Raw genomic sequence first — 27,885 nt, forward strand, 5'->3', positions numbered from 1 at the left:
CCATTCCATCTCTGTATACATACATGCAGTGGTTTTAAGAGGAATAGCATTGTTTCCCTGTGATATAATGTTTACGCTGGCCTTTAGTCCTTTTCTGTCTGGATTTCCATTGTGTTCTAGTATTTTCAATTCTAGAAGCTTCCAGAACTCATCCATTTTCAGCAACTGGGTTTGGCTTTAGCTCCACTGACTTCTATAAGGAAAATTCACGACTGTTTAGAGTTGTCGTTGAGTTGTTGAACAGAAATGAATTGAAGGCCAGTAGAACTGCACTGTATGAATGAAACACTTAAAGGCAACATCTGATAGAAGCAGCAGTCATACCTGGACCAGTGGACTTATATTTGATATGCTTTTATCTTAATGCTGGGCTCTCAAGTCAGCTTTTATTTATCTATTTAATTACTGAATCAAAGTTGAACTATAATCCACATGAAGGTTGAGAAATAACTCTCTGCATTTTGTTATAAACTAACACTAGAATGTCTTTCTCTCCCCAGGCGAGGAGTGTGCCCCACACAGCCATTATGAGCCATGTGCCTCTGCATGTCCTACCACATGTGCCGTGCCAAATGCCCCCTCCTCTTGTGATGTGCCTTGTAGTGGAGGGTGCGTCTGTGACCCAGGTTATCTTCTGGAAGAGGGCAGGTGTGTACCCAGAGACCAGTGTGACTGTTGGATCAACGGAAGGCGTTATTCCACTGGTGCCCAATTCTGGACTGATGACACATGCTCAACTCGATGTTCATGTCCTTCCCGGGGGGACCAACTGCCGTGCATCCCAGCATCCTGCCCATCAGACCGACACTGTGGGATATTGAACGGGGTGCCTGGCTGCTATGCATCCACCGCGGGCATCTGCAGGGTCCACAATGACCCCCACTACGTCACCTTCGACAAGGCCGTCCATCACTTCATGGGAACATGCACCTACACGCTGGCCAAGCTCTGCACCAACTCCTCGTCTCTGCCTTTCTTCAGCATCGAGGCTAAGAACGAAGAGCGGGGCCAGTCCTCCGTTTCTTACATTCAACAAGTGTTTGTGGAAGTCCTCGGATACAATATTTCCATGCTGAAAAATGAGAGTGGCAGAGTCATGGTAAGTGAGACATCTTCCATCACAGTAATGGTGGAGACAATTGTGAAGGGCACCATAATTGATTTGCTTATAATAATTAATAAAAGTAATCATAATTATGCAACAGCTGAAAAAAATTGAACTATATTTAGTCAACCACAAGATTCTGCTCTATAGAATGAACCAAGCACCTTGTTATCCTATATTTATTGAATGTTTCCAAACTTCATATCCCCAACTCCAGGTTAACGGGGTTTGGAGAACTCTTCCAGTCATCTTACCTGGAGGTCCGGTGAGAGTCGGCAGGAGCGGGAGGTTTATTGTCCTGAAGACAGATTTCGACCTGGTGGTTTCTTATGACGTAGAACACGCAGTGGAAGTGAGGGTGCCCAGCCTGTATTCCAACAAGATATGTGGCATGTGTGGCAATTTCAACAACTTCAGAGAAGATGACTACATGATGCCCAATGGCTCACAAGCCAGGGATAGTACTGAGCTGGGAAACAGCTGGCAAGTCAGCTTGGGCAACCCCACATGTAGGCCTGCTCTGCTGCCCCACCCATGCCTCCACACGGAAGAACAAATGTATGGAAGTGAAGATGCATGTGGAATGATAACATCCCCGAATGGCCAGTTTGCCCAGTGCTCTTCAGTCATCAGCCCAGGGAGCTTCTTCGAGAGCTGTGTTTTCGACATGTGCGCGCTTCATGGTGACCCGGGAGTTTTCTGCCATGCCTTACAAGCTTATGCAGACGCCTGCCAGAGCGTTGGACTGGACCTGCCACCTTGGAGGAATTCCACCTTCTGTCGTATGTATCTGAATTTAGTAAGGCATGTGACTGATTTTAGATTATTTGGATTTCTAGATACCGTTGAGTTGATGTACCAAGGAAATGCAAGTGTCGAAAATAGTTACATAGATTTTAAATACCCAGTGTTTACCAATGGAAAATGTCGGACAATGAGCACAAGACACAGGAGAGTTTGGATTTGCCTCCTGAGAAGTTGAAGAACTATAGCAGCTACAAGAACTACAAGAGCAGCTCCCTCCTCAGTGTAATCAGAATATGTATACAGCGATCAGCCATAACATTATGACCACCTGCCTAATATTGTGTAGGTCCCCCTTTTGCCACCAAAACAGCCCTGACCCGTCAAGGCATGGACTCCACTAGAGCTCTGAAGGTGTGCTGTGGTATCTGGCACCAAGACGTTAGCAACAGATCCTTTAAGTCCTGTAAGTTGCGAGGTGGGGCCTCCATGGATCGGACTTGTTTGTCCAGCACAACCCACAGATGCTCGATTGGATTGAGATCTGGGGAATTTGGAGGCCAAGTCAACACCTTGAACTCGTGATTCATCAGACCAGGCCACCTTCTTCCATTGCTCAGTGGTCCAGTTCTGATGCTCACGTGCCCATTGTAGGTGCTTTCGGCAGTGGACAGGGGTCAGCATGGGCACCCTGACTGGTCTGCGGTTACGCAGCCCCATACGCAACAAACTGTGATGCACTGTGTGTTCTGACACCTTTCTATCGGAACCAGCATTAACTTTTTCAGCAATTTGAGCTACAGTAGCTCGTCTGTTGGATCAGACCACATGGGCCAGCCTTCACTCCCCATGTGCATCAACGAGCCTTGGCCGCCCATGACCCTGTCACCGGTTCACCGCTTTTCCTTCCTTGGAGCACTTTTGATAGGTACTGACCACTGCAGACCGGGAACACCCCACAAGAGCTGCAGTTTTGGAGATGCTCTGACCCAGTCATCTAGCCATCACAATTCGGCCCTTGTCAAAGTCGCTCAGATCCTTACGCTTGCCCACTTTTCCTGCTTCTAACACATCAACTTTGAGGACAAAATGTTCACTTGCTGCCTAATATATCCCACCCACTGACAGGTGCCATGATAATGAGATTATCAGTGTTATTCACTTCACCTGTCAGTGCTCATAATGTTATGGCTGATCGGAGTATATTGTAGCTTATTGCTAGGAGGGACATGAGAGCACTACAACTTCCAGAAGGCCTGGTGGGATGAATCTTGATATGGAAGTACCTGACCAGCAGGACTCCCATGATTGACCAGTGGGGGGTGAGAGAGGGAGAGAACACAACTGAAAAGAGTAGGCAAAGTTTCAAAGCCAATAGTTTTTTTACTGGGGTTCTCATTCCTTCTTATCTTATTCCATTCCTTCTTATTATACACAATTCACAATTAAAAATAAAACTATACAAAAATAGATGAAAATTAGAAAGGTAAACATTTTCAAATATACAAATCTATTTTAACAAAATGATCACATTGAAAACAATGAATTAAAATTATTTCAAGTAAAGGGATGTCGTTTTTGGATCTGACATTTCAAATAATTAAAACCAGAATGTGTTTTTGTTGTCCTTCCCAGCCTTTACCTGTCCTGTCGACAGCCACTATAGTGTTTGCTCGAGTGCTTGTCCAGCCAGCTGCACAGACCTGGACGCCCCACGGAGTTGCAAGAGTCCCTGTGTGGAGGGATGTGAGTGTGACTCAGGCTTCGTGCTCAGTGGAGGGAAATGTGTTTCTACCAAGGACTGTGGCTGCTGGATAAATGGCCAATATTATGAGGTAAATAAGACACTTATTTAAAAAAATATATGGCTCTTTTTCACTGGAGTAATTATATTCTTTGATTCCCTGTCACTTCCTTCTTTGTGATTTTTCAGTATCTGACTGCAGAGAAAATATATTCAACAATAAATGTATCTCGTTTAAATTGATTTAAGTCCATGTTTTTACTTTGCCTCTACATTACCTCAACATGGTTTCCTAAAGTTTGTATCTTAGTTTACTATTATTTCACTTTGCTTTAACATACTTTACATGAGTTTAGCCGGGTGTACTACAGTAAGTGTTAATCGAGAGGACAGTGAAATTACCGAGGGGAAAAACGTCATTCATTGCCTCATTCCTCTCAGAGCTGTGTTGTCTTTGCTCACAGAAAGAAGAGACTTTTGTGGCTCTAGACTGCAAGACCAAGTGTAAGTGTCTGGGATGGGACAACGTAACGTGTTCCCCGGTATCCTGTCAAGACAATGAAGTGTGTAAAGTTAAGGATGGGACCCGGGGCTGCTACCAAGCGAATGTGGTAACTTGTCACATCTTTGGGGACCCCCACTACCTAACCTTTGATGAAAAGATTTACAACTTCCAAGGGTCTTGCAACTACACGGTGGCGAAGACCTGTGGCAACACCACCGTCCGCTTCACTGTGACCAGCAGAAACGAGCGCCAGGGCAACCCGTCCCTGTCCACGCTGAACTCTGTGTCTTTGGAAGTCCACGGGCTTTACATAACACTGCGAAAGGACAAGAAGGTTTATGTGAGTATATATCAAATGTTATATATACTCACACAGTATATATAGACATTTACTTTAAAGAATATTGTATACACACACACATACTCAAAAAAGTCTATTTAAAGTAACAGAGAAAGTGATGAGAGATGTATATTTAATTCTATTCCAGGCAAATGTAGTTTTCACATTTATTTACTATATTTTTCCAGCCATTTTGTAACATGATGTGCAGTATATTTATTAAGTAAACATTATGTTTGGGAAAAGGTATTCACTTTGCTGAGGTTACATTCAGTCCACGGTTTGTCACCACCAAGTCAATGATCTCCAGATTACACCACACCTGTGTTGCACATAGAAGCCTTCCCCATTTTAACCACTGGGGGGCACTCTAATGATGGAGCAAAATCTAAAACACTGAAATGCACACAACAGTTCAGAGGTAACTCATAATAACCGGGCAATAGTAGGCAGTTGTAGGACAGAAGAGACAAAAAAGTAATTCCCTGTAAAGGACTTTAAATGTATTGAATTTGTCGAACACGATTCCCAATGCTTTGCACAGCCCAGGGGTTGATTCAGCTCAACACACTGTGTCATTTGTTTAATTATATCACCATGCAGCTGAACCCACACCTCTGCTTCTCTCCACAGGCCAATGGCAGTTTGGTGCGGCCTCCCGTGAATGAGCCTAGAGTGAAGGTGTCGCAGCAGGGTGCCTACATCCAAGTGGAGACCTCCTTCGGGCTACGACTTTTGTTTGATGGCAATCAGCTTTTCGTGCAGATCGATGAGCGATACAAGGCCAACATGTGTGGACTCTGTGGGACCTATACGGACAGACAGGGGGACGATTTTACGACTCCGAGCGGCACAGTCGCCAACACTGTTGAGGAGTTTGGAAACAGCTGGAGGGTTCAGGATGATGAGTGGACGTAAGTGAGGCCGCGACAAGACTGCATTCATATATATTTTTTTATTTTCCAAATGCCTCCTGAGACACACAGTTCAGTTGTGTAACTATTGTGTAACTATTTTTTTGAAGACGTACATCAGAATGCAAAGCTAAATAATCAATTTATGTGCTGTTATTTGTGTATTAATTAACCTTTGCTTATATTTATTGAGTGAGTGCTGCACTGTAATTTTATTTTGCCGATTTCTTTCTTTCTTTTGATTGGCACACCTGATAGTGTTAGCACTTTCTCCTGTTTTATTATGAACACTACTGTACCGGTACTGAATGCAAAATGTGCCAGGATTATTAAAATAAACCTGTATAAAAATGGATTGTTTTTGAACACAGTGTCTGCCTGATTGAACACACCTTCCTGATTTACACTAGAGCACCAACACCCAGGTTTATGAAAGCCCACCGAGACAATTACACACAACCGTGTCGATTCTTGTTGTTTTTCAGCTGCCCCTCCAATCCTCCTCCTCCGCTCCCCTCTTGTGATCCCGATCTGAAGGCTGAAGCCCAGCGGGAGTGCAGCATACTTTACTCACCACTCGGCCCGTTCACAGGATGCCATTGGTTTGTTCACCCCCAGCCTTATGAGGAGAGCTGCATCTACGATCACTGTGCCTCCCGGGGGGACAGACGGCAGCTCTGCTCATCTCTGGAGTCCTATGCAGCCGCCTGTGAAGTGGCTGAGGCTGACTTGGAGGAGTGGAGAGAGGCCACGGTTTGTGGTGAGTCCGGGGAGGAGATGCTGTAAACTGAGCTTGACCATCAGGCACCATAGTCACCAACACAACGGGAGTCTGGGCATGTCTTCAAACATAGCCTTTAACTGAAATGACGTATTAGTGTAAATTAAATGTTACACCTTTAATGTGATTAGTGGGGAGCAATGTTGATATAAATGATCACAGATGTTAAAAAATATGTAATAAAACTAATCTTCCTCTCCCTGTAGGCATTGAATTATTTATTTACTTAATTCTTTGTATTCCAGCCAATTTTACAACCCCAGCCCCAGCCACCACTTCCACAACAACCACAGCAGTTTCTCCAGGAGGTATGCAAATTACACATTTTAAAAATACATTGTTTTCTGAGCAAGTTACAAAACCAGTATTATGTAGAAGGGTTCCCACTTTTCTGTTGATCGAAAACTAGTTTTTTTTTTTTATTTATGCAAATTAAATTTATGGAGAAGGTGGATTGCTAATTTTGGACAATTTCTATCTGGGCATCTCCAGACAAACTAAAGACCAAGACAAACCAACCTTCTTTATCTGAGTGATTTTAAAATATGCATCATATAGTCTTATTAAAATATTAACTTTGTGGATTTTTCTTTTTCTAGTTTGCCCCTTGTCCTGCAACTTCGACTATGGCGTATGCGGGTGGCAACAACTCATAACGGACAGCTTTGATTGGACGAGACTCAGTGGACCCACCCCTTCTGAATTGACAGGGCCGTCTCAGGACCACAGTACTGGATGTAAGTGAACAGAATAATGCTGCTGGAATGGATTATTTCTTTACAAGCCAGTTAATAACAGATTCATACATTAAAAACAGTATAAAATATTTGGACAGTGGTAACACAAGTAATGATTAGAATACAATACAATAGACAATAATTATATGATGTCTCTGGTCAGGCACTGACTTCAAGTCACTTTATCTATTCTAGTCTCAAAATCTATTTCAAGCAAATAAGGTATAAGATAACAAGATTTTGCTGTTGTTTTCAGAATGGGCTTACCATATAAGTAAATATTTTTGTGTGACAAATTTTCATGACCCTTCCTATTTTTCACCTTTTTGCGAGGAGAAATGTATGTGGATGGTGCACAGGAAAATAAAATGTTCAGTGCTTCCAGATGCTAAATCCCAACACCTAGTTCCACATCGGCTAACCCTGATTATATGCTGCCATAGCCGGTCCATATACGTATTCGGTATGAGATTTTAGGCAGTATAACATAAAGCTGAATAATACAAATGATTAAGCACACAATCATACAAAATAAATAATGCAAAGAATAAAAGTAAAGTGTCACTCCCATAGTAGAGTAGTCCACATTTTGCGAAGCATAATCCAAATCATTAAAAACAACATTGCATATTTCTCAGATGATATAGTTCAGATTGTGTTTTGTGTGTTGATACGTGTTTATAAACCATCTCGAACAGAGGGGCTTGACAATGCTAGTGGCGATGTTTACTTTCACAGCGTAAAATTTAACCAATTTTATTCAGTGGCATTATAAATTACTATAAAGGATTTATTTTTCATGAAGACTGTAGTTATTTGGAGATTTTTGCAGCAAATATTAACATATATGGTATTTCAGTGAATCTGTGTATTCTGGTATCAGCAGCTAAAGAGTGACATGACTTGCCAAGCATTGTTGTAACTTTGCACATTATAACTGCCTGAGTCCTTTTCAGATGGCTATTACATGTACATCGAAGGCGATGGGGTCTACCTTGGGGACTCAGCTCGCATACTCAGCCCTGAGTGCATCGCTAGCGGCCGTCAGTGCTTGCAGTTTTGGTATCACATGTATGGAGTGGGTGATGCAATGGGTCTGAATGTGTACTATCTGGAGATCAGAAAAGCTGTCAGGATCTGGTCAAAGAAGGGAAACCAGGGTGACATGTGGCACAAGGCACAGGTGGAAATCACGGTTTCCGGAAAATTCCAGGTAACCATCAAATTGCACAGCAGATAATTATTGTTTTTTTGTAACACTATTCTTTAGAATAAGAGTAAGGAGTTCAGTGTTTTCAAATGCAATTCCAATCAGATTTACTGTCATCAGTTACTTGCTGAGTGCGAATTTCCCGAAGGGCTGACTCTTAAACCTATTTTGGCATGCTCTTTATTTCACAGTTATTCCATCTTATTTTTGAGGGAATTAGAGGAATAGACTACAGATCGGATGTTGCCGTGGATGATATCTCAATACAGTCTGGATCCTGCTCTTGTAAGTCAAAGTCATGTATGTAGCAATATGTACTGTATGTAGTGGCCTTTTTTATACAGATATTAAGTAGTCTGTCTTTGGCACTCCCAAGACATGTAAGTGATAAAAGTACACTTTTAAAATCCCCAATTAAAGGATCTAATCTCAAAACAGAGATGGATGAGACAGAGAGGGATTAAGTTATTTTATTTATACACATGCATTGTAAAAGACCTTGAAATCATTTTATTTATTTTTCTTCACTAACAGTCTCCTCAAACACAGAGGTGGGCTCAAACCCTTTAACCACTGCAAATCCTGACCCAGGTAAAATTAATGTGCTTAATTTATTTTGCACTGCTTAATACAAATAAATGCAGCTTACTGTAAACTCTGGGTAATTTGAAAATGCACAAATTTCAATTAATTAGATAGAAACACACCAAGGGGCTTCTGAGGTTGTTGTTTGGTCCTAATAGTCAATGAATGGATTTCAAACTTTAGTAATTAGTATAAACTTGTGATCACATTGTGCTGAAGTGAAATGTAAGAAAGGCAAGATGCTTTTGCTGTTTGTGCACTTTTTTATGTACCTAAACTCTTTATATGACACCATTTGCAGTACATTTTTATGTTCTGAAACATTATAAACATTGGTTTACCATCATAATACACCACAGTGTTAATTGTGTAGCTTCCATCAGTTCTAATTGCTGTTAATGTAATTACATATGAAACTGGAATTGTTTCAGCTGCCTTTTTCGACTGCAACTTTGACAAGGACATCTGTGGATGGACACAGCTGCTCACAGACAGCTTTAATTGGATGAGGCTCCGTGGCTCCACCCCTTCCTCTTTGACTGGGCCATCATTTGACCACACTACTGGAGGTGAGGCTATGCTCAAATCATGTGTCTTCCTGGCTGTTTAAATTGAAAGGACAATTTAATATAATCTGCATTTTCTGTGATGTCAGTTGTTCTAATTGGCAATTATAAATAAGTACCATGAAAAAGGTTTTCAAAAGTAGGGAAGCTAGAAGCTTTTGAAACCTTGTAATTAAATGTGGTCAATAAAACATACAAAATAAATAATATTGTAGATGCAGCTAAACCAAAATTACTGGAAGCATAGTAATGGTTATTTGAGGATTGCAAGGATTATTTTAGTGTGGCATACTATTTTGTTTTGCCTGTTTTTGCATTTTAAATTTTCATCTTAACATTTTCATCCACAACAGGCTTTGTGATTTGAGTTCCCTACAGTCTAAATAAAAACATATTGCCTTTTTGTGATAATAAAGTTGTCTGAAATAAGTCCTACTAAAATGTTTTCTTTCTTTCAGAGTGCAGATGAGAGAGCCTCTTCGTGTTAATCACTGTCTGTTTCTGATGGCTTTCAGGCGGCTACTATATGTACATCGAGGGAGATGGTGTTTATAATGGAGACACTGCCCGACTTCTCAGCCCTGAGATTACAGACACAGGCCATCAGTGTCTGCAGTTTTGGTATCACATATATGGGACAGCCGACACTATGGGCCTGGCTGTGTACCTGCTGGAGAACCGAAGAACTCTAAAAGTATGGTCAATGAGGAACAACCAGGGAGACACGTGGCTCAGAGCCGAGGTGGATCTGAATGTGTCTGGACCATTCCAGGTAACTTAAGCTCAGCTGAAAGATATTGAAGGTTTTTCTTCATACTGGAAACATTAAGGGGCTCAAATTGTTATACAGTAAACACTGTAAAGCAATTAAAATACTTTAAGAATGGATGTTACTTTTGTGTTAAACATAGAATATCTGTTATCTCTTTGGTCAATTAAATTGAATATTCAGCCAGAATTACAGTGAGGGTAAAAAGTAATTGATCCCCTGCTGATTTTGTACATTTACCCACTGACAAAGAAATGATCAGTCTATAATTTTAATGGTAGGTGTATTTTAACAGTGAGAGACAGAATAACAACAAACAAATCCAGAAAAACGCATTTCAAAAAAGTTATACATTGATTTGCATGTTAATGAGTGAAAAAAGTATTTGATCCCCTATCAATCAGCAAGATTTCTGGCTCCCAGGTGTCTTTTATACAGGTAACGAGCTGAGACTCTCTTAAAGGGAGTGCTCCTAAACTCAGCTCGTTACCTGTATAAAAGACACCTGTCCACAGAAGCAATCAATCAATCAGATTCCAAACTCTCCACCATGGCCAAGACCAAAGAGCTGTCCAAGGATGTCAGGGACAAGATTGTAGACCTACACAAGGCTGGAATGGGCTACAAGACCATCGCCGAGCAGCTTGGTGAGAAGGTGACAACAGTTGGTGCGATTATTCGCAAATGGAAGAAACACAAAATAACTGTCAGTCTCCCTCAGTCTGGGGCTCCATGCAAGATCTCACCTCGTGGAGTTTCAATGATCATGAGAACGGTGAGGAATCAGCCCAGAACTACACGGGAGGATCTTGTTAATGATGTCAAAGCAGCTGGGACCATAGTCACCAAGAAAACAATTGGTAACACACTACGCCGTGAAGGACTGAAATCCTGCAGCACCCGCAAGGTCCCCCTGCTCAAGAAAGCACATGTACAGGCCCGTCTGAAGTTTGCCAATGAACATCTGAATGATTCAGAGGAGAATTGGGTGAAAGTGTTGTGGTCAGATGAGACCAAAATCGAGCTCTTTGGCATCAACTCAACTCGCCGTGTTTGGAGGAGGAGGAATGACACCAAGAACACCATCCCCACTGTCAAACATGGAGGTGGAAACATTATGCTTTGGGGGTGTTTTTCTGCTAAGGGGACAGGACAACTGCACCGCATCAAAGGGACGATGGACGGGGCCATGTACCGTCAAATCTTGGGTGAGAACCTCCTTCCCTCAGCCAGGGCATTGAAAATGGGTCGTGGATGGGTATTCCAGCATGACAATGACCCAAAACACACAGCCAAGGCAACAAAGGAGTGGCTCAAGAAGAAGCACATTAAGGTCCTGGAGTGGCCTAGCCAGTCTCTAGACCTTAATCCTATAGAAAATCTGTGGAGGGAGCTGAAGGTTCGAGTTGCCAAACGTCAGCCTCGAAACCTTAATGACTTGGAGAGGATTTGCAAAGAGGAGTGGGACAAAATCCCTCCTCAGATGTGTGCAAACCTGGTGGCCAACTACAAGAAACGTCTGACCTCTGTGATTGCCAACAAGGGTTTTGCCACCAAGTACTAAGTCGAAGTGGTCAAATACTTATTTCCCTCATTAACATGCAAATCTATTTATAACTTTTTTGAAATGCGTTTTTCTGGATTTTTTTGTTGTTTTTTTGTCTCTCACTGTTAATATACACCTACCATTACAATTATAGACTGATCATTTCTTTGTCAGTCGGCAAACGTACAAAATCAGCAGGGGATCAAATACTTTTTTTCTTCACTGTAAATAACGCAACTCAGTTTGCTCTTTCTGTTGATTAAGAATAAACTCAGTAATTGCTTAGACATTCTCCTGTGTTCACTATGATTGAAAGTCCATCAGAGTGTAATCATTTTGAAAACACACTGTGCCTTCTCCAGATTATTCTTGAGGGGCGAAGGGGAACGGATTACCGCTCAGATGTTGCAGTCGATGACATATCTATTAAACCTGGAGGATGCTCAGGTAATACAAATGCATAGCTCAAGAAAGCTGATGAAATCAAAGTGAGACAAAATCAGTTACTTATACCATTTCAATCATAAGAAATATTGGCTACAATCCCAAGGGGTTGTATATTTCACCCGATCCTTGCGATTCTACAAGCATTGAAGCGCCTAGTAGAATTTTTTTTTATGCAGTCGAGGCAAGTGGGGGCCGCCCCTGTAGCTCCCGGAAACAAAGGCACATGTATTGAGCCTTCACGATATTGCCCCCACTGTAGTCTATGGAACAACTACCGTGTGCAGCCCCCGGGAGCTGCGAGATGTAAGGCTGAGGCAAGTGGATGCCAGCTTCTGGGGGGGCATTAAAACACAGGATAAAGCAGCGTTTTTATGCCACTAGTGGGGATTTGTGGTAGTTGTTCCATATACTACAATGGGGGCTATATCGTGAAAGCTCAATGCATGTGCCTTTGTTTCTGGGAGCTACAGGGGTGGCCCCCACTCGCCTCGATTGCATAACATTTTCTTCTAGGCGCTTCTATGCATGTAGAATCGTGAGCATCGGGTGTGTATTTCACTTTATAAGTGATTCATAAACAAATCTATTGGTGAATAATTAAACGTTTATAAGGTGTGAACATATGGGAGCAATGTTTTCTTTGTCAATAACATGCAGTTAATCATTTGTGAATGTCACTAGGTGGTTATTACCGGTCTATTAATAATGTTTGTTTATAGAGAATTTATAAACACAATTCATGTGTTTAAGATTAATATAAAACTTGAAAAAAAAATATGATCATCATCTACAATGTTATAATTTTATAAATATATATGATTATTTCTGCAGGTCCATTTGTAACGAAAACAGCTACGTCCACAACCACAATCTCAGGTACAGAACATTCAGAAACAAGCCAATCAGCAATATCATCTACAAATATCCCAAACCAGCCTTCAGCAGCAACAAAATCACCCCAGTCCCCAATATCTTCAACTACTGAACCACAACAAACAACAGTATCATTACCTCCCTACTGAAAATGTACGCAGATTTATATGCATTACATTGTTAGAAAATGTGTATTGAAACATTGTAAATGTGTGGTGTTTGAAATAAGGCATGAGAATCACATTTGAAATGCAAGTCAACAGAAAATCACATAAGAAATGTATGGGAAACACATGAAAACATGATGGAAGGTTTTTGACGTGGCTCTTCTGTGGAGCATGTAGTCAGTTTAGCTGATAGTTTAAATGTCTGGTCAGCTGCCACTCACACTGCTGTGCAGTTTCGTCAATGCGCTCAACGATCCTGCTTACAGTTGTATGCACATTAATTTCTGACTAAAGCAATGTCTGCTACGGACAGCACACCACTCTTCTGAGCACACAGACCCAAGGATAGAAACATATATGATTACAGGCCTCTTCTAAACATGCATGTCAATATTAAGACACGCACACAGGCCACTGTAGTTCAGTGTGGAAAAGGACGATCAAGGCAAAATCCCATACATATTTTGGGAGAAAACAGACGTATGGTAACCTAACCTTATTTATTTTGATTTATTATGATGTGATCATGGTCAACATCCAATGAATGTAACATTAACAATAATACAATAGTAAACACATTCTAGAATAAAACAGAATACATACATTTGAATACACATTTCAAGAACAACAGATGACATGTAATTTTATTAGGTTATTAAATACAATTCATAAGTAATTAGCTAGCAGTAATAAATAATAATAAATTAAAAATCTGTCACAATTTCCATCAATCATTTTGTCACTGTTTCATCCCACACATCCCACAATTCACACGTTCACCACCAGAGGTCATCATCACCAGAATACTAGCTCTCGCATTCCCCAGCAATCAGCCACTTTACATTCCTCGGCACCGTGTGCGTTTCCTCCATCATCCTCAATTCCCATTGGACCAGCACTGTCCTTCACTGCCCTCTGCTCCCTCTGCTACACATTTAACCCCCTCTGTGAGTCGTATTTGATGCTAAGTCTTGTCTTCTCTCCAGTAGCAATTCTAAGTGTTCCCTGTGTCCTTTGTTTATGACCTCTACTTAATGCCTGACACCTGATTCCTGGATTCTCTCTACCAACCTGTTGGCCTGATCTCTGACCCTCTGCTTGCCTTATTCACTACACCTTCTGGATCCTCCTGAACATCACTGTTTGCCGGCATTGACCCCAGCCTGTCCTTGACTATCTCTCTCTCTGCACCTGGGTTCCCCTCCATGGCAGTCCTTCGTTATACATTTTGTTAATAGAAAAACACTGCCTTGTCACAGAAAGCTAATTCTGTTGCCAATCAAAGAGCACTTTGTATTATCGCAGTTGATTTAAGATACATTCAAGGTTCTTTAAGGATCCTTGTTTGCAAGGAACCTTGGTTCAAGAACCTCCATCAACCCCAGGAACCCTAAAAGGTTCTTATTAGAACCTTTACTTCTTAGAGTGTTTGACAGTGTTCTTGAGGAAAATGCGCACCTCACTGCCGACAACTCCTGTCTAGTCCAGTTATTGGAACCTCTAAAAGGTAGTGTTGAATATTATTTTAAATGTATTCATTTTTGTATTGATGTATGAGCAGGACTTAGATGAGAGTAGGTTTCTCAAAACAGCTCAGAAAACAGATGATAATGAACAGAGATTCAGCCCTGTGTATAGAGCTGTTGACGTGAATGTAATAAAAGGCTTGTAAAACTGCACTGCATACAGTAAATTAGGAAGTTAGGAAGATGGCAGTTGATAGAAGCAACAGTTTATCTGTTGTCAAGATATCGAACCTGAATCAACCATGGAACAGTGTTGTTGAATGTTCAAAGAATTGAATCCATGTAATTATCTGGAACCAAAGGTTGAGTAGAAACCTGATAACCTTGTGGCAGACACTGAGTGTATTTTGACTCTTCACATTGCAACATGAAATGAACACAGTGGTGCTAAAGTCTGTTGTGAAATGACAAATAAAGCACCAGCTGACAACTTTACAGTCCCAGTAAGACCCAGACGTTTGCTGTTGCACATTTCAGCCTATCTAAGACAATCAGAAATGCTGGGTTAATCTAGTGCCAGAGGTGAAAAGAGTACTGAAAAATCCTACTCAAGTAGAAGTACTGTTACTTTGATTAAATTTTACTCAAGTAGAAGTAAAAGTACTGGTATAAAAAACTACTCAAGTAAAAGTAAAAAGTAGCTCATTTAAAAAGTACTTGGAGTACAAGTACATAGTTACTTTTAACAACGCCTTGTCACATGATCTCCAAGCAAACACTAACACTATATATATGTATATATTTTTTTTTTCCTCAATCATGCTCAGAGTGCAGAGATGTGTAACAATAAAGTAACAGTTCTATTGATTTAAAAGTTTGTGTTATTATTATTATTTCTAAATGGCTGTAGCTGATATTTAAATACATAAATTCAAATAAAATCACAATACCAACTTACCTAGAACACAAATAAATGTTGATTTAACTTTACTGTTAGTTTATGGGGGGGGACATCACTGGTCAGGACAGGAGGCCGTATTTGGCACAGACTAAAACGAATGACAAAACAGAGTTACCGTTGACTGTAATGGCGAGTGGAACGCCCATAGACTACAATGGGGAAAACAGAAGGACGGTCTATATCTCCAAATCCCACACAGGAATCACGAAATCCTGAAAACACTTTCTTTAAAATTAGCTCATATAAAACATAAAAGTGGAATGACAGGCCTGGAATATGGAAAACACACTGAAAACAGCACAAATAGGTTTGACTACATATACAGTGAGGGAAAAAAGTATTTGATCCCCTGCTGACTTTGTACGTTTGCCCACTGACAAAGAAATTATCAGTCTATAATTTTAATGGTAGGTGTATTTTAACAGTGAGAGACAGAATAACAACAAAAAAATCCAGAAAAATGCATTGAGTGCTCCTAATCTCAGCTCGTTACCTGTATAAAAGACACCTGTCCACAGAAACAATCAATCAATCAGATTTCAAACACTCCACCATGGCCAAGACCAAAGAGCTGTCCAAGGATGTCAGGGACAAGATTGTAGACCTACACAAGGCTGGAATGGGCTACAAGACCATCGCCAAGCAGCTTGGTTAGAAGGTGACAACAGTTGGTGCAATTATTCGCAAATGGAAGAAACACAAAATACTTCTACCTCAGGGTAGAAGATGTCAGTCCCCTGGCTGGTCCATACAGGATCTGTTGGGCGGTCGCCCGCACAGGAACGGCAAACCTGTAGAGGAACGGAGAAAACAGGAGCCAGACCCTGCAGGCGGAGGGGCAATCCCTAAAGATGTGAGCCTCCGTCTCCTTCCCCAGGCAACCCTTGTAGGGGCAGATGTCATAAGGGGCTAGGCCCCTTCTGTGCATGAACACTCGGGTGGGGAGACACCGACGCCATCCAGGAGACATCTTTCTGCGTATTTGTGAGGCAAACGTGCGTAGCGTTAGCCCAGATAAACCAACAGGTTTCGGGAGGGAATTCTTCTATCCGGCTGGTCTCCTGGGTAGATCTCATCTGGCTACAGATGGTCTTATAATTGGTCTCCCAATTCCACATTGCAGATACAAATCAATAAAACACAGAGAAGAGCACAACAATGAGAAGAGTCTTACATTCAGTCCTCTTCATTACCCTCTATATCAGTGAGCTCTGGACAGGGACCCCAGCTGTGTCAATGGGCGGAAATTGTGTATAAAACTATGAATGTGAACACCGGCGAGTTGTGATGATAAAAGCACAGCCACAATAAACACACAGCTGTGATGCTGCACCCAATGCGCTCCTCAGCGACACTGTTTCAATCCCTGTATGGAAATAATGATATTCAGACCCAGGGCTGTAAGCGGCACAGCGAAGGGGAATCAAACTGTCTGTGGCTGCTGTATTCCTTAATATCTGTCCGAGTCTCACACATCCATATATCCGATTCATCCCTGAAATTCTTCATTGTTTCCAGAGCTGTATTTGGATATCAAATTTTTAAAATCTGTTCAGAGGAACTGCATTTTATGACAAATCAGTTTTTCTACTGCATTTGATGTGCTTGTTCATTTCCCTGTGTGGACTGTGCACTGTTCATAATAAAGACTTCCAGCGCACCTGATCTACTGAGCTTCTGAACTGCTTTAAATTCATCCACCTTGACCCCGGATCACACAACCCTTTCTTGTCACAAACACAAGATTTAATCATGTGTGGGAAGTGATGAGGCAACTTTTGTGTTAACAGCAATTATATTGCAATCTCTATATTTAGAACATTGTACACAATGTGGAAGTGTTGGTATATGTGGTTAATGATTATTATTCATGAGTGATGATGCTGATCATATTGGTGAGATGGAAAGGATTCTTCTACAATGCCAATGAAATCGCTGCTGTAGGGACTAGGATGACCAATCAGACACTGTCAGTAAAACATCAGGCCCTTGAGGGCGTGTCCCAGAAGGGAAATATAAGCCTTGTATTTCCTTGACAAGTTGGTAAAACAGAAAGAAATGTGCTTAACACTTCCTTGTGCTGTTTTACGGCGCATGTAATCCACTCTGATTTGAACTGCCAACTCCAGATCTGTCTCCAGCACACGGGCTAAAGGTCATGGCATCCACAAAAATGCATCCCTTGTTTTTATATACTTCCACCCCTGATTGCTTTCTGCTGTACCCTGTGGATAGAGGGAACTATGGGTTTTGGGAGAACCTTATCATTCTTGTAGCTAATTGTGTAATATTACAAATGACCATCAATGAAAACAGAATGCAACATTGGGCTGATTTCTGTTTTATTATTAATTTAAAGTATTGGCTCCCGATACCGACACACATTCAGTTCAATAAATAAATAATAATAATAATAATAATAATAATAATAATAATAATAATAATAATATTAAACTCTGCTTGGCCGGCTTGGTCTTTCTGCTCGTCTTCTGTCCTCAGATGCCGAAGCCGTTCTGTGATGGCATTTCCTGCTTCCACTTCGGAGGAACTGCTGAGAAGAGAGTTGATTCTGTTAAACACACAACGTTGCCATGTAAAAGCACAGTAAATACATTTGTGAATATGTATGTGTGATATTTTCCCTTTGACCCGATAGAATGGAGGCCAATGTGCTTTTTCTGCAGACAAGTGACTTTGATACATGAATACCAGCGCCCAGCCCGCGCACCCCCATATCTGACCCCCTGAGCACTGCTAACTTTTTATCACAAAGCTAAACCAATTATGTAACAATACAAATGTGTGACAATCTGTTAACAGTTCACACCCCTGACTTGGATATATGCAGACAAATCTTCACAAACATAAGAAATCAGCTGTACTTACCATCTCTGATCTTCATTGGCTTGAAACAATGGGTCTGAGAGAGGACGCTCTGTGTAAGAGGGGGTTTAGCTCACTACCATAGGAGCCTCATCGAAACCTCTTTCTGTCCAAGCTGCCTATAGGCCCCTGTGTGTGTCACTCCATCAGCCCCTTCCTGTTTCCTGTTTGTATTTAATGTGACACACACGGGGACTTCCTGTTTGTCGGGACACCTGGTGTGACCCTGTGACCCCTGGGCAGAGCTTCCTCTCTCAGGTGACCGGGGCTGCGTCTGCAACCCGTCGCTGTGTTTCCAGTGGGAAGCGCTGCCCTGGGGAGGGTTTACTGTGGGACCAGAGCATCGCACGGGAGGGGGCAGCGAGCTGGTGAGGGGGTCCTGCAGCCCAGCTTAAACATTTTACCCGTGAGAACGAAGGGCGCTCGACATTTCATATTTTAACTTCGTTTAATTGTAAAACAGCACACAAAATAGTGTTCTCTTCATTACTCTCACCTTAAATCATGCCAGCGGGTCCCAGACGGGTTTCTGGCCGGCCTTGACAGCTGATTTGTCTCTCAGTCTCATGGCGCCAACCCTTTCCCAGCCGAGATTGAGATCGATTGTGTCACATTATATACAAACAGGAAACAGGAAGGTGCTGTTGGAGTGACACACACAGGGGCCTATAGGCAGCTTGGACAGAAAGAGGTTTCAATGAGGCTCCTATGGTAGTGAGCTAAACCCCCTCTTAGACAGAGCTGGACAGATCACCTCGTGTGACTCCTCTCCCACACCGGTGAAGCGGGCTGGATAGTTCTGCCACCAGCAGCAGCAGAGTCGGATGCCTGCAAGACAGAAACAAACCAGGTTACAGACCACATATCATTTTATACCACCTTCTCCACAATGTGCTTGAACAAAATGTTACATGTAATCAGTTACTTTAACAGCAGATAACACATGAGCCTAGTCTGGGCCAGTCAGACACCAGTCTGGGGTGAAGAAAGTCCCTGCTATATCAGACAATCTTCTTAAATCGATTCTTTCAGCAAAGGGAGCCGTGAATTCAAAGGAGCTCCAGCGTAAAGCACAGTCACCTCCTCGATGGTCGGGAGGCGCCCCCGTGTCACCAGCACCTGGCCTCAGTGTTGGGGAAAGCCGGCCTGGACTTCGGCTGCCTTCCTCTGGACCCGTGGAGTCCTTCAGGAGGGCGGAGAGAGCTGGGAGGAGAGAAACACGGATAAAGGGTCTCCAATCAGAAGCTTCTCACAGCAGGGTCACCAGGGCATATCTGGTGTCATTGGGGACTATTTCATTATTTTATTGGCTCATCGTGTCATCACACAACTGGGCCGACAGCAGGAGACACAGATTATTGTTTCTGTTGTAAATTAAGTGTAATTCTTTAACATTATGTAAGCGTGGAAACGCTGGCATCACAGCAAGCAAGAGCGCGGCCCTCGAAGCCACGGGAGTTCTGGTTGGTACCTGTTTTGAGTTTCCTCGAGGCGAGGAAGCCGCAGATGGTCCTGTCCATGTTCTCGAGGAGGGCCCCTGACACGGAAAAACAACACGTGAGTAGCCGTGTGAGACGCAGCGGGACAGCGGCACAGGACATGCTTAATCTCGCCAATAGAAACAGTAGCATTGAGGACCAAGCTGTCTGTCTCTCTTACTGATGAACACAGCGGCGCTGGTGCGGAGGTCAGGGAAGCTGCTCTTGGAGAGGCGCAGGGCACAGCGCCGATACACGCCCGTCGCGCCGGGGAGCCACGCTCGCTGCGGGGACAGTAACCGGGTTCAGCAGGAGATACCAGAGGCGGTGTACAGACAGCAAGTCTGGAATGCTTCGGCACGCACAAGGACCGAAACCAAACCAGGAACCCACAGTGACTCACCAGTGCAGCGGCCACGTCCCTCACGAAGGACGGGAAGTCCAAGGTCTCCTGGCTCAGGTGCCTCTCGATCAGCTCCGTGAGAGTCGGGCAACCCAGCGCCGGAGCGCACTGCCGCAGGGTCCGCTGGCACGCCTGAGGGGGACACCACAACACCGCACTGTTCATTCAGGCACCAGTCAGACCGCAGGGAAAGGGTTAACACTTTGAGGAAGACCACTTGAACTGCCGTTGGGTTTCCTTCTCTCTGAGCTCATCAGCCGGCTTGTTCCGTCTTCATATTCAATCTCCACATGGTGCTGTCCACAGAGAAACCACTCGTCCCCGTCCTGAGATCAAGTCGCCCTCTTTTTCACAGTCTACGCAGCAGAGATTAAGACCCTTTCCTTCCGATTCCTTTCACTCCACACAGTTACGTTTGTGAACCTGTCAAGCTGACGACCCCACGGTTTGGCCTGGAGCATGATTTTGAAGAACGACTGGCTACCAAAACTACCACCGAGGTAAAGACACTCATTGGGTCTCCGTGGCCCGGTGTACTTACCTGGGGGACGGCCGGGCGCGGGTCCTGCAGGTGCAGCAGCAGCATGGCCAGCGAGCCGTGGCACTGCTTCTGGAGAGATCTGTTCACAGAAGCCGCCTTCACCAGCTGCCCCAGCAGCAGCACGGTGGCCCCGCGGACCTCCAAGTCCGGCTGCAACACAAGCACAGATCTGTCAATCTCAACGGCATAAAGCTCTGGATTCGATCCGCTCCAGTGATGGAAACGCTGTATAACATCCTCTTCTTTAATTGAAGATGCCGCATGAGTATATATTATAAACAGGCACGTCTTCCGCATGGGACACGACTGCAGTGTTCAATCCTGGAGATATTCCATTCTGTTTCACAAAGCTTGAGCTTCTGTCAAATATGTGTTAGATAAACACAACTGAATGGGTGAATGAATTTGACATATATATCCTCAAAGATAAAATGATATTGTACATATATACAAACTATTGTCCAGGAATAAAACAAAGTCAAATTATTTATTTCCATTCTGCTCCTCAAGAAAGCAGCTGACACACGTGGCTGCTAAACTGCTGAACCAGCACAAGTAAGCGACTGCAGAGTCAACACAGGCAGATCACAGCCATGGTGTTTCTGAGACAGAGGATCTTCTGTACGAATTGAACCGAGGAAACGAAGGACAGCGAATCAGTCCAACACTTACATTCTCCAGGCACTCCTTGGCCGTGTGGTACAGCTTGGGGATGATCCTCTGGGCTGTGCCGTCCTCACAGAAGTGCAGGATGGTGCCCAGACTGGAGACGGCCCTCAGGACAACCGGCTTCCTTTCCACGGCCCACTGGGACAGGGCGCCGCTCAGCAGTTTCAGCTGCTCCTTGGTGTATCTGTGCATCTGAGCAGAGACAATGTAAGAGCACGGTGAAAGAGTGCATTAACAGCATCGATGTAAACACAGCACTGAGGCGGGAACGCCAAAACCTGTCAAAACCACATGGACACCAACGTGACAAGAATGAGCCTTGAAGCACGACGGGTGGATGAAAGACTCGCAGCTTCTCCTCCTCTTGCACACAGATATGATCCCCAGAGAGAGGAGCCGTCACTGGGCCGTTTCTCTTTACCTCCGTGGGCTTCAGCCCCAGCATGGCCAGAAGGCGGACGTCCTCCAGGGGCTCCTCGCACATCTGTAGCATCAGGTTCCTGACCTCGGTCAGCAGACAGCGGTCGGTCAGGTGCGGCGGCCGCAGAAGCTGTGAAAGGGGGAGAAATAAACACAGGTGAGTCTGGAGACACTCTGCAGACGGCCGGACATTTACTGGACACACGCATGACAGGATCACATGACGGTCCCGGGCGTGACACTCACTGCGGCGAAGAAGGCAGCGATGCAGATCCTCTGGCCTCGGTCTGCGCTGCCGTATCGCTCCCAGAGAAGCCGCACCACCTCCGGCAGTACAGGGGCGGCAAACGTCTTCAGAGCCCTGTGGATCAACAGCACGAGGATCAGGGTCTATTCTTGTCATTGATTTTGCATGATTTTTCTCTAAAGGTCAATGTCTCCCTGCTGGGGGTTGATTATGAGGGTGTCTATGCACAGTTATCGGCCGTATTAATCACGCATTAATGAACGCCTGTGAAGAAAGTTTTTGGATCTGCTCTGGGCCTAACGCTCGGGCATGGCTCGTCTTACCTGGTCAGCCGGAAGATGCCCTCGGGCTGCCGGCCTGGTTCCTGGATCAGGCCCCAGTCCTGAGCGACCTCGTCCAGCTGTGCTCTAGACAACAGGACCTGCAGCGACTCCACGACGAAGCTGGAGAGAGGGGCGAACAGCGTCAGCGGAGATAAAGGGAGACATGTTACACGGGGAGTGGTTCTGTTCTGGTGCGACGCTCAGGGTGACCCCTGGCTCCCCACACACACTCTTACCCCTGGACAACGAAGCCTCCGTCTGAATCCTCAGCACCCAGAAGAGGCAGAAGGGCAGCGAAGACCTCGACAAACGTCACCGCCTCCAGGCTGAGCTCGGCCACCACGTCTTGTACAGCACAGGCCTGACAACGGCAAAGACAACAGATTGAATCAGAGTCTGAAGGGAGAGCGCTGTGCATGTCCTCGTCATGAGCTGCTTTCTGGACACTTACCACCGAGGCCTGACTTGTGGTCGTCGACTGGAGCTTCTCCACCAGCGCCCTGAACGTCCAGGGGCCCAGACTGCTGCCCCCGATGGCCCTCCACAGCTCCCGGCACCACTGCTGGTACCAAATGGTGCTGGAAAACACAAGCAGACACTAAGTATGCGCTGACCCGCACCGTGACCGGCCGCCTCTCACTCTCAATAGCGCAGAGAGGCCGACACTCGATAGAAACGAGCTTGTGATCCAAACAGCACGTGGACGTTGTGTGGACACACGTGTGGATATTGAACAGCATTTTTTAAACATTTGACAAGCTGTGGGACTCCAAACATGTCTGCTCCCTTAGAGAATCGTATCCCTGCTCTTCACAGGATGGTTAGGATGATGTTTTAAATGCTCACTGGTCAGCGGGGGTCGGGTGGCTGATGAGGGACTCGATGGCTGCGGCTCTGTCGTGGAACACCAGCTGGAGGAAACCCACCTTTGCGAACTCCGCACCCCCTCCTCCGCACCATACAGCTCCAGAAACGCGTGCAGCACCTGAGGGAGCTGGAGACACACACACAGGACACTAAATACTTCACACACACTTTTCATTCGTAAGTGATTGACATCTAACACTGGGCATTGACTGGTTTACATAATTAATTGTACAGATCTCTTCTTCCCTAACAGGGAGGCCGGAGCTGAGCTTCCTGTCCAGAAGCCCAAACACTTGCAATAGAGATGCTCAGAGCCGCAACAGACGCTCTAACTCACCACTGCGGTGAGCTCATCAGGGTGAGAGCTCAAGAGCTGGCACAGGAGAGCGCAGCAGTTCAGGGCAGAGCTGGGCTGGGGATCCTGCAGTCCAACAAGCAGACCCTGAACCAGAGTCTGCTTCTGACGGGGACAGAGACACTCGCTGACGATCTGAAACAGAGAGACACACTCAGCCCTCGGCCATCGACACAGCAGACCTAAAGGACTCAATATCACTTGGGGTTGGGCGACAATACAAGTACGACACAGACGCCCCTCAGCGCGTGACTCCGGGCTCTGTGGGAGGAAGACAGTGGTCCCGCTGTGGAGACGGCAGGGCTGGACGTAAACCTCACCTGGACGAGAGCAATGCAGGAGTCCGAGCCTGAGGACTCGTCGTGAATCCACTCCCTTACATAGTTCATCTCATCCTCGTCAATGTAACCATCTTTAAAGAAGAAAAAAAAGGTTTAGCCGACAGACAAGGCTTTGTACGCTGTCAAGCGCGCACACACAGACACACACACTGAGCTGCTCACTTCATAGCAACTGTTACCTTCAGCATTCAGCCACATGTCCAGAGTCATCTTGATGCTGTTCACAGCCTGTTGAGCGACCACCGGCCCGGGGTCCCAGCATCTCGGGATGAGCGAGGCCAGCAGACTGGCGGCCGGGACCATCCCTGAATCCTGCAGGAAAGAACAGCCATCCGGAGATCAATGCCAACAGTTTGGTGTCCCAGCATCAATGTGTGAACATGAGCCGCACTGCGCCACTTACTGACAAAAGCTCAATCTGATTTCCTCCATCCTGTAGATGCCCAGGATAGCGCTCACCAGCCTCATGGCTGTCACTTTTGCCACGTCGCACGGAGAGGAACAGGCTGACTGCAGGGGCTGAGGAGGGAGTGATGCCAGATAGAGGGAGTGAACACAAGCAGAACTAGATCTGAATAAACACACTTTTCAAATCTCACCAGATTCATCTCTCATTCTTGTCATGTCAGGGCTCCTTATGGGACAGAGAGACACAAACGATGACTTCCACAGAGATGCGACATTGATCCAAAACGGTGCTGGACAGCAGGAACACCGCAGCGCCACTGAAGGAGTCACAATCTCTGCAGCATCCATATTAGTCTTTAAACATCACTGCCCCTCACTAAGCAATGGCATCTGAAGACACAGGGGCTTGTTCATCGATTGTTGTCCTATTGTAACGTGCAGAGAACACAAGAGTCCAGTCTCTCTGACAGCCGACTGTGCGGCGGTCACTCTGCTGTGAGGCGAGGTGAAATGGCTGACCTCCAGCAGCTCCTCCAGTGTTTCGAGGCAGACGTCCAGAGTCAGCATGGCTGTGAGCAGCACAAAGAGGCCGCATGTGTCGCCTGAGAACACCTCCTACACAAGACAGACACAAGCTGTTAGATACAACCACAGCACAGTATCCGTGTGACACACATTTAACCCTGCTCTGGTACCATGAAAAAAGTTACATTGACAGTACCATTTAGGTAGGGTCACAGAGACCCCATGGTACCACAGCAGAGTGAAGGAAGGTATTTAAATTGAACACTTGTGATCATATCTAATGCCGTTATATTGATCTCATCGTTTCTGTTACAACTCTGTGGCCGATCTCTCTTCCCATTTTTCTCACGGGAGATTTAGGACAGATGATTGAATAGTATTGCTCATTCACCAACATTACACTTATTACTGACGACTCACAAAAGTCATTGTCAGCTCTGGACGTGTATTAAAGGATGAATAGAAGGAGTGGAACAGGATGAAGTGTGCATGAGGACTGTCCTGCAGGTCCCCTGTCATCGTGTCAAGTCAGTGAGCCACAGGCTCCACAGATCCTACCTCGGAGTAAGCCTCGCCGACGGCCTCGCTGTGGCGACTCAGGACAGCCTTGAGACACAGCCGTACAAGATGGGCCTGCTTCACATTGATGGAGGGTCCCACTTGGCTGGGGAAACAAGAGCATAAACATCAAACCCACGTTGCTTTAAATTGACCACTTTAGCCAAAACACGGAGCTGATGCCATCAGACACTCATCACATTAGAGCCGCTTTGATTCAGGTCAGGTCTCTCTATGCACAGCTACTGTGGGGCTGATCTGTCGACAGCACACATCTAGTGCCTTTACAGTCAGAGGTGTTTCCACTGGGTTCAGGCCCTGACCCAGTGACCCATCAAGAGTCAAAACACACGTCAGCCATGTGCGGCGCTGGGAGCCGGACGGCTGCAGTGAAGGTGCGTCTCTAAGGGAGAGTTACCTCAGACGGATGCAGGCGTGCAGGACCTGCTGGCAGTAGAGCGGGCTGGCAGCCACCGTGGGACGATCCCTGATGTATTTCTGTGGGGGGGAGGGGAGAAAACGTGTTTCTGACACTGAAGACACAACACACTTGTACAGACAAACATCCACACAAATCTAGCACTCAAGGAAACCGCACTGACCATCAACACATTCAGCACCTCCACTTTGCGTGGGAATAACACCTCAGCGATCTCGACTGCCTGGGCCATGATGCTCACGCTGAAACAGATGCTGGCCCTGATGGTGGGGTCCTGCAGGAGAAGACACAGCATCTCAGTCTCTGACGGCTGTCACCGGCAATGAACAGGCAGGTGTGGACAACCACACTCTCTCTGGTTTAAGACATATCTTGCCCACCTTGGCGGTGAAGAAGGGGCGCAGTTTGGGCAGGATGTGGCACCTCAGGTATACCCGCAGTTGTTCTTCAGGGATCCGCTGGGTTACGAACCCATAGAAGAGAATCACTCTCCTGTAGATCTGGGCCTGCAGGAGAAAATGCAGCAGATTATCCAAGATGGTGGCCATGTTCTGTATGTGAGCATCCTTTGCTCTTTAGGAGGAAGGTCTGACCCACAGGCTCCTTCCCTCAGGACTCAGATCCGTTTGGTCTTCGATAGTGGCAGCCGTGTTGTGCATCAGCAAACAAACACAATCTGTGTCCTGTGGGCAGGTGTGGACAGTGTGACCAGGCTGTGGATGACGTACCTGATCGGCGCAGCGGACACTCAGTTGAAACGATTTACGATATAGACGTGCATGTTTTGCTGATTTTGCTGAAGAGAAGCGTGCGGTTTGTTTACACCACGTCATCATTCCTGCAGATTATATATTTTTTACCCAACCACAGACCGTGACTCTATGAATATCTAGCCAATCCAATGAAATCCTTTTAATGACGTGCAGAGACCCACAGAAGGTAGTAGCACTGAAGAGGAAGAGGAGTATGAAGAGCAATAATCTGTCACCATATAAAACCCCTTCTCATGTGTTAGCTGTGTGGGAGCAACTGGATCCTTTTCCCTCATACACACCTGTCCAGTCTATACAGGTGTGCAATTAGCTTTTGTTATAGTGATTGATTAATTACCTGATTAATTGCCACGTTTTAACATGTTCACCACACATGTATGCACCCTCAGTCATTTATAGGCCTAATATAGGCTATTCAAGAAGGGGGGCTCAAAGATGGCCAGATAAAAATATTTTTATTTTACCAATATTTATTTTAAGTTATATTGTGCTTTGTTGGTATAATGTCTGCTGGAATGTTAAAAACATTTTCAGTGTTAAATACATCTTTTTAAATTGTAGTTTGTCATTGATTTTGTCTTTGAAAAGCAAGACAAAATAGTAAAAAGCACATTTAGACTATTTCATTTATGCAATGGTAAAAAAATGCTAAAAACCTCGTTCGGTATTTGGCCTTCGGCCAAGTGTTTCATTATATTTGGTTTCGGTTTCGGCCAAGTATTTTCATTTCGGTGCATCCCTACGACATATAAAAACATCCAAAAAGGTTCTTTCACACTGTGTACATTGCGATTCAAGATTTCACCTCCGGGTCCTTGCCCTTGTCCCGAAAGAACTGAAGAGTCTTCTGGAGACAGTCCTCCAGGTCGGCCAGCACACGTGCATCACAGGGGTCCGATGCCTGGTCTGCTCGGCCGTGGTTAGCGGTGGGAGTGCTGACTGGAAGAGAGACGCACATCAGCCGTCAGAAGACATTCAGCTGCCCGCTAAGACCATTGCAGGACACAGACACTGCTCTCGCTATGGAAGCACTGCGACTATAGACATATATATATGGACATAGCAATAAATATTACCCAATACCCATGATTGTCTGTATGTATGTAGGCCGTCTCACTGCAGAATAATAGAACATAAGAACATAAGAAAGTGTCCAATCGAGAGGAGCCCCGTGTCCATTAATAACGAAGTCATC

General features: G+C 44.9%; 1 protein-coding gene across 1 annotated transcript; it reads left to right on the plus strand.

The window, feature by feature from the left end:
* The first annotated feature begins 729 nt into the window (after nt 1-729).
* Nucleotides 730-15,290, plus strand: LOC136753963 (uncharacterized). The gene is made up of 15 exons (XM_066710342.1): nt 730-809; nt 865-1,099; nt 4,058-4,120; nt 4,256-4,438; nt 5,072-5,352; nt 5,838-6,112; nt 6,379-6,441; nt 6,733-6,870; nt 7,827-8,083; nt 8,272-8,365; nt 8,615-8,671; nt 9,097-9,234; nt 9,747-10,003; nt 11,909-11,993; nt 12,825-15,290. Exons 1-15 carry the CDS (start codon nt 730-732, stop codon nt 13,013-13,015), a joined length of 2,397 nt encoding a protein of 798 aa, XP_066566439.1. The 3' UTR covers nt 13,016-15,290.
* Nucleotides 15,291-27,885: the final 12,595 nt, after the last annotated feature.

Source organism: Amia ocellicauda, chromosome 7 (assembly GCF_036373705.1).
Source record: "Amia ocellicauda isolate fAmiCal2 chromosome 7, fAmiCal2.hap1, whole genome shotgun sequence".
Taxonomy (NCBI): Eukaryota; Metazoa; Chordata; class Actinopteri; order Amiiformes; family Amiidae; genus Amia; species Amia ocellicauda.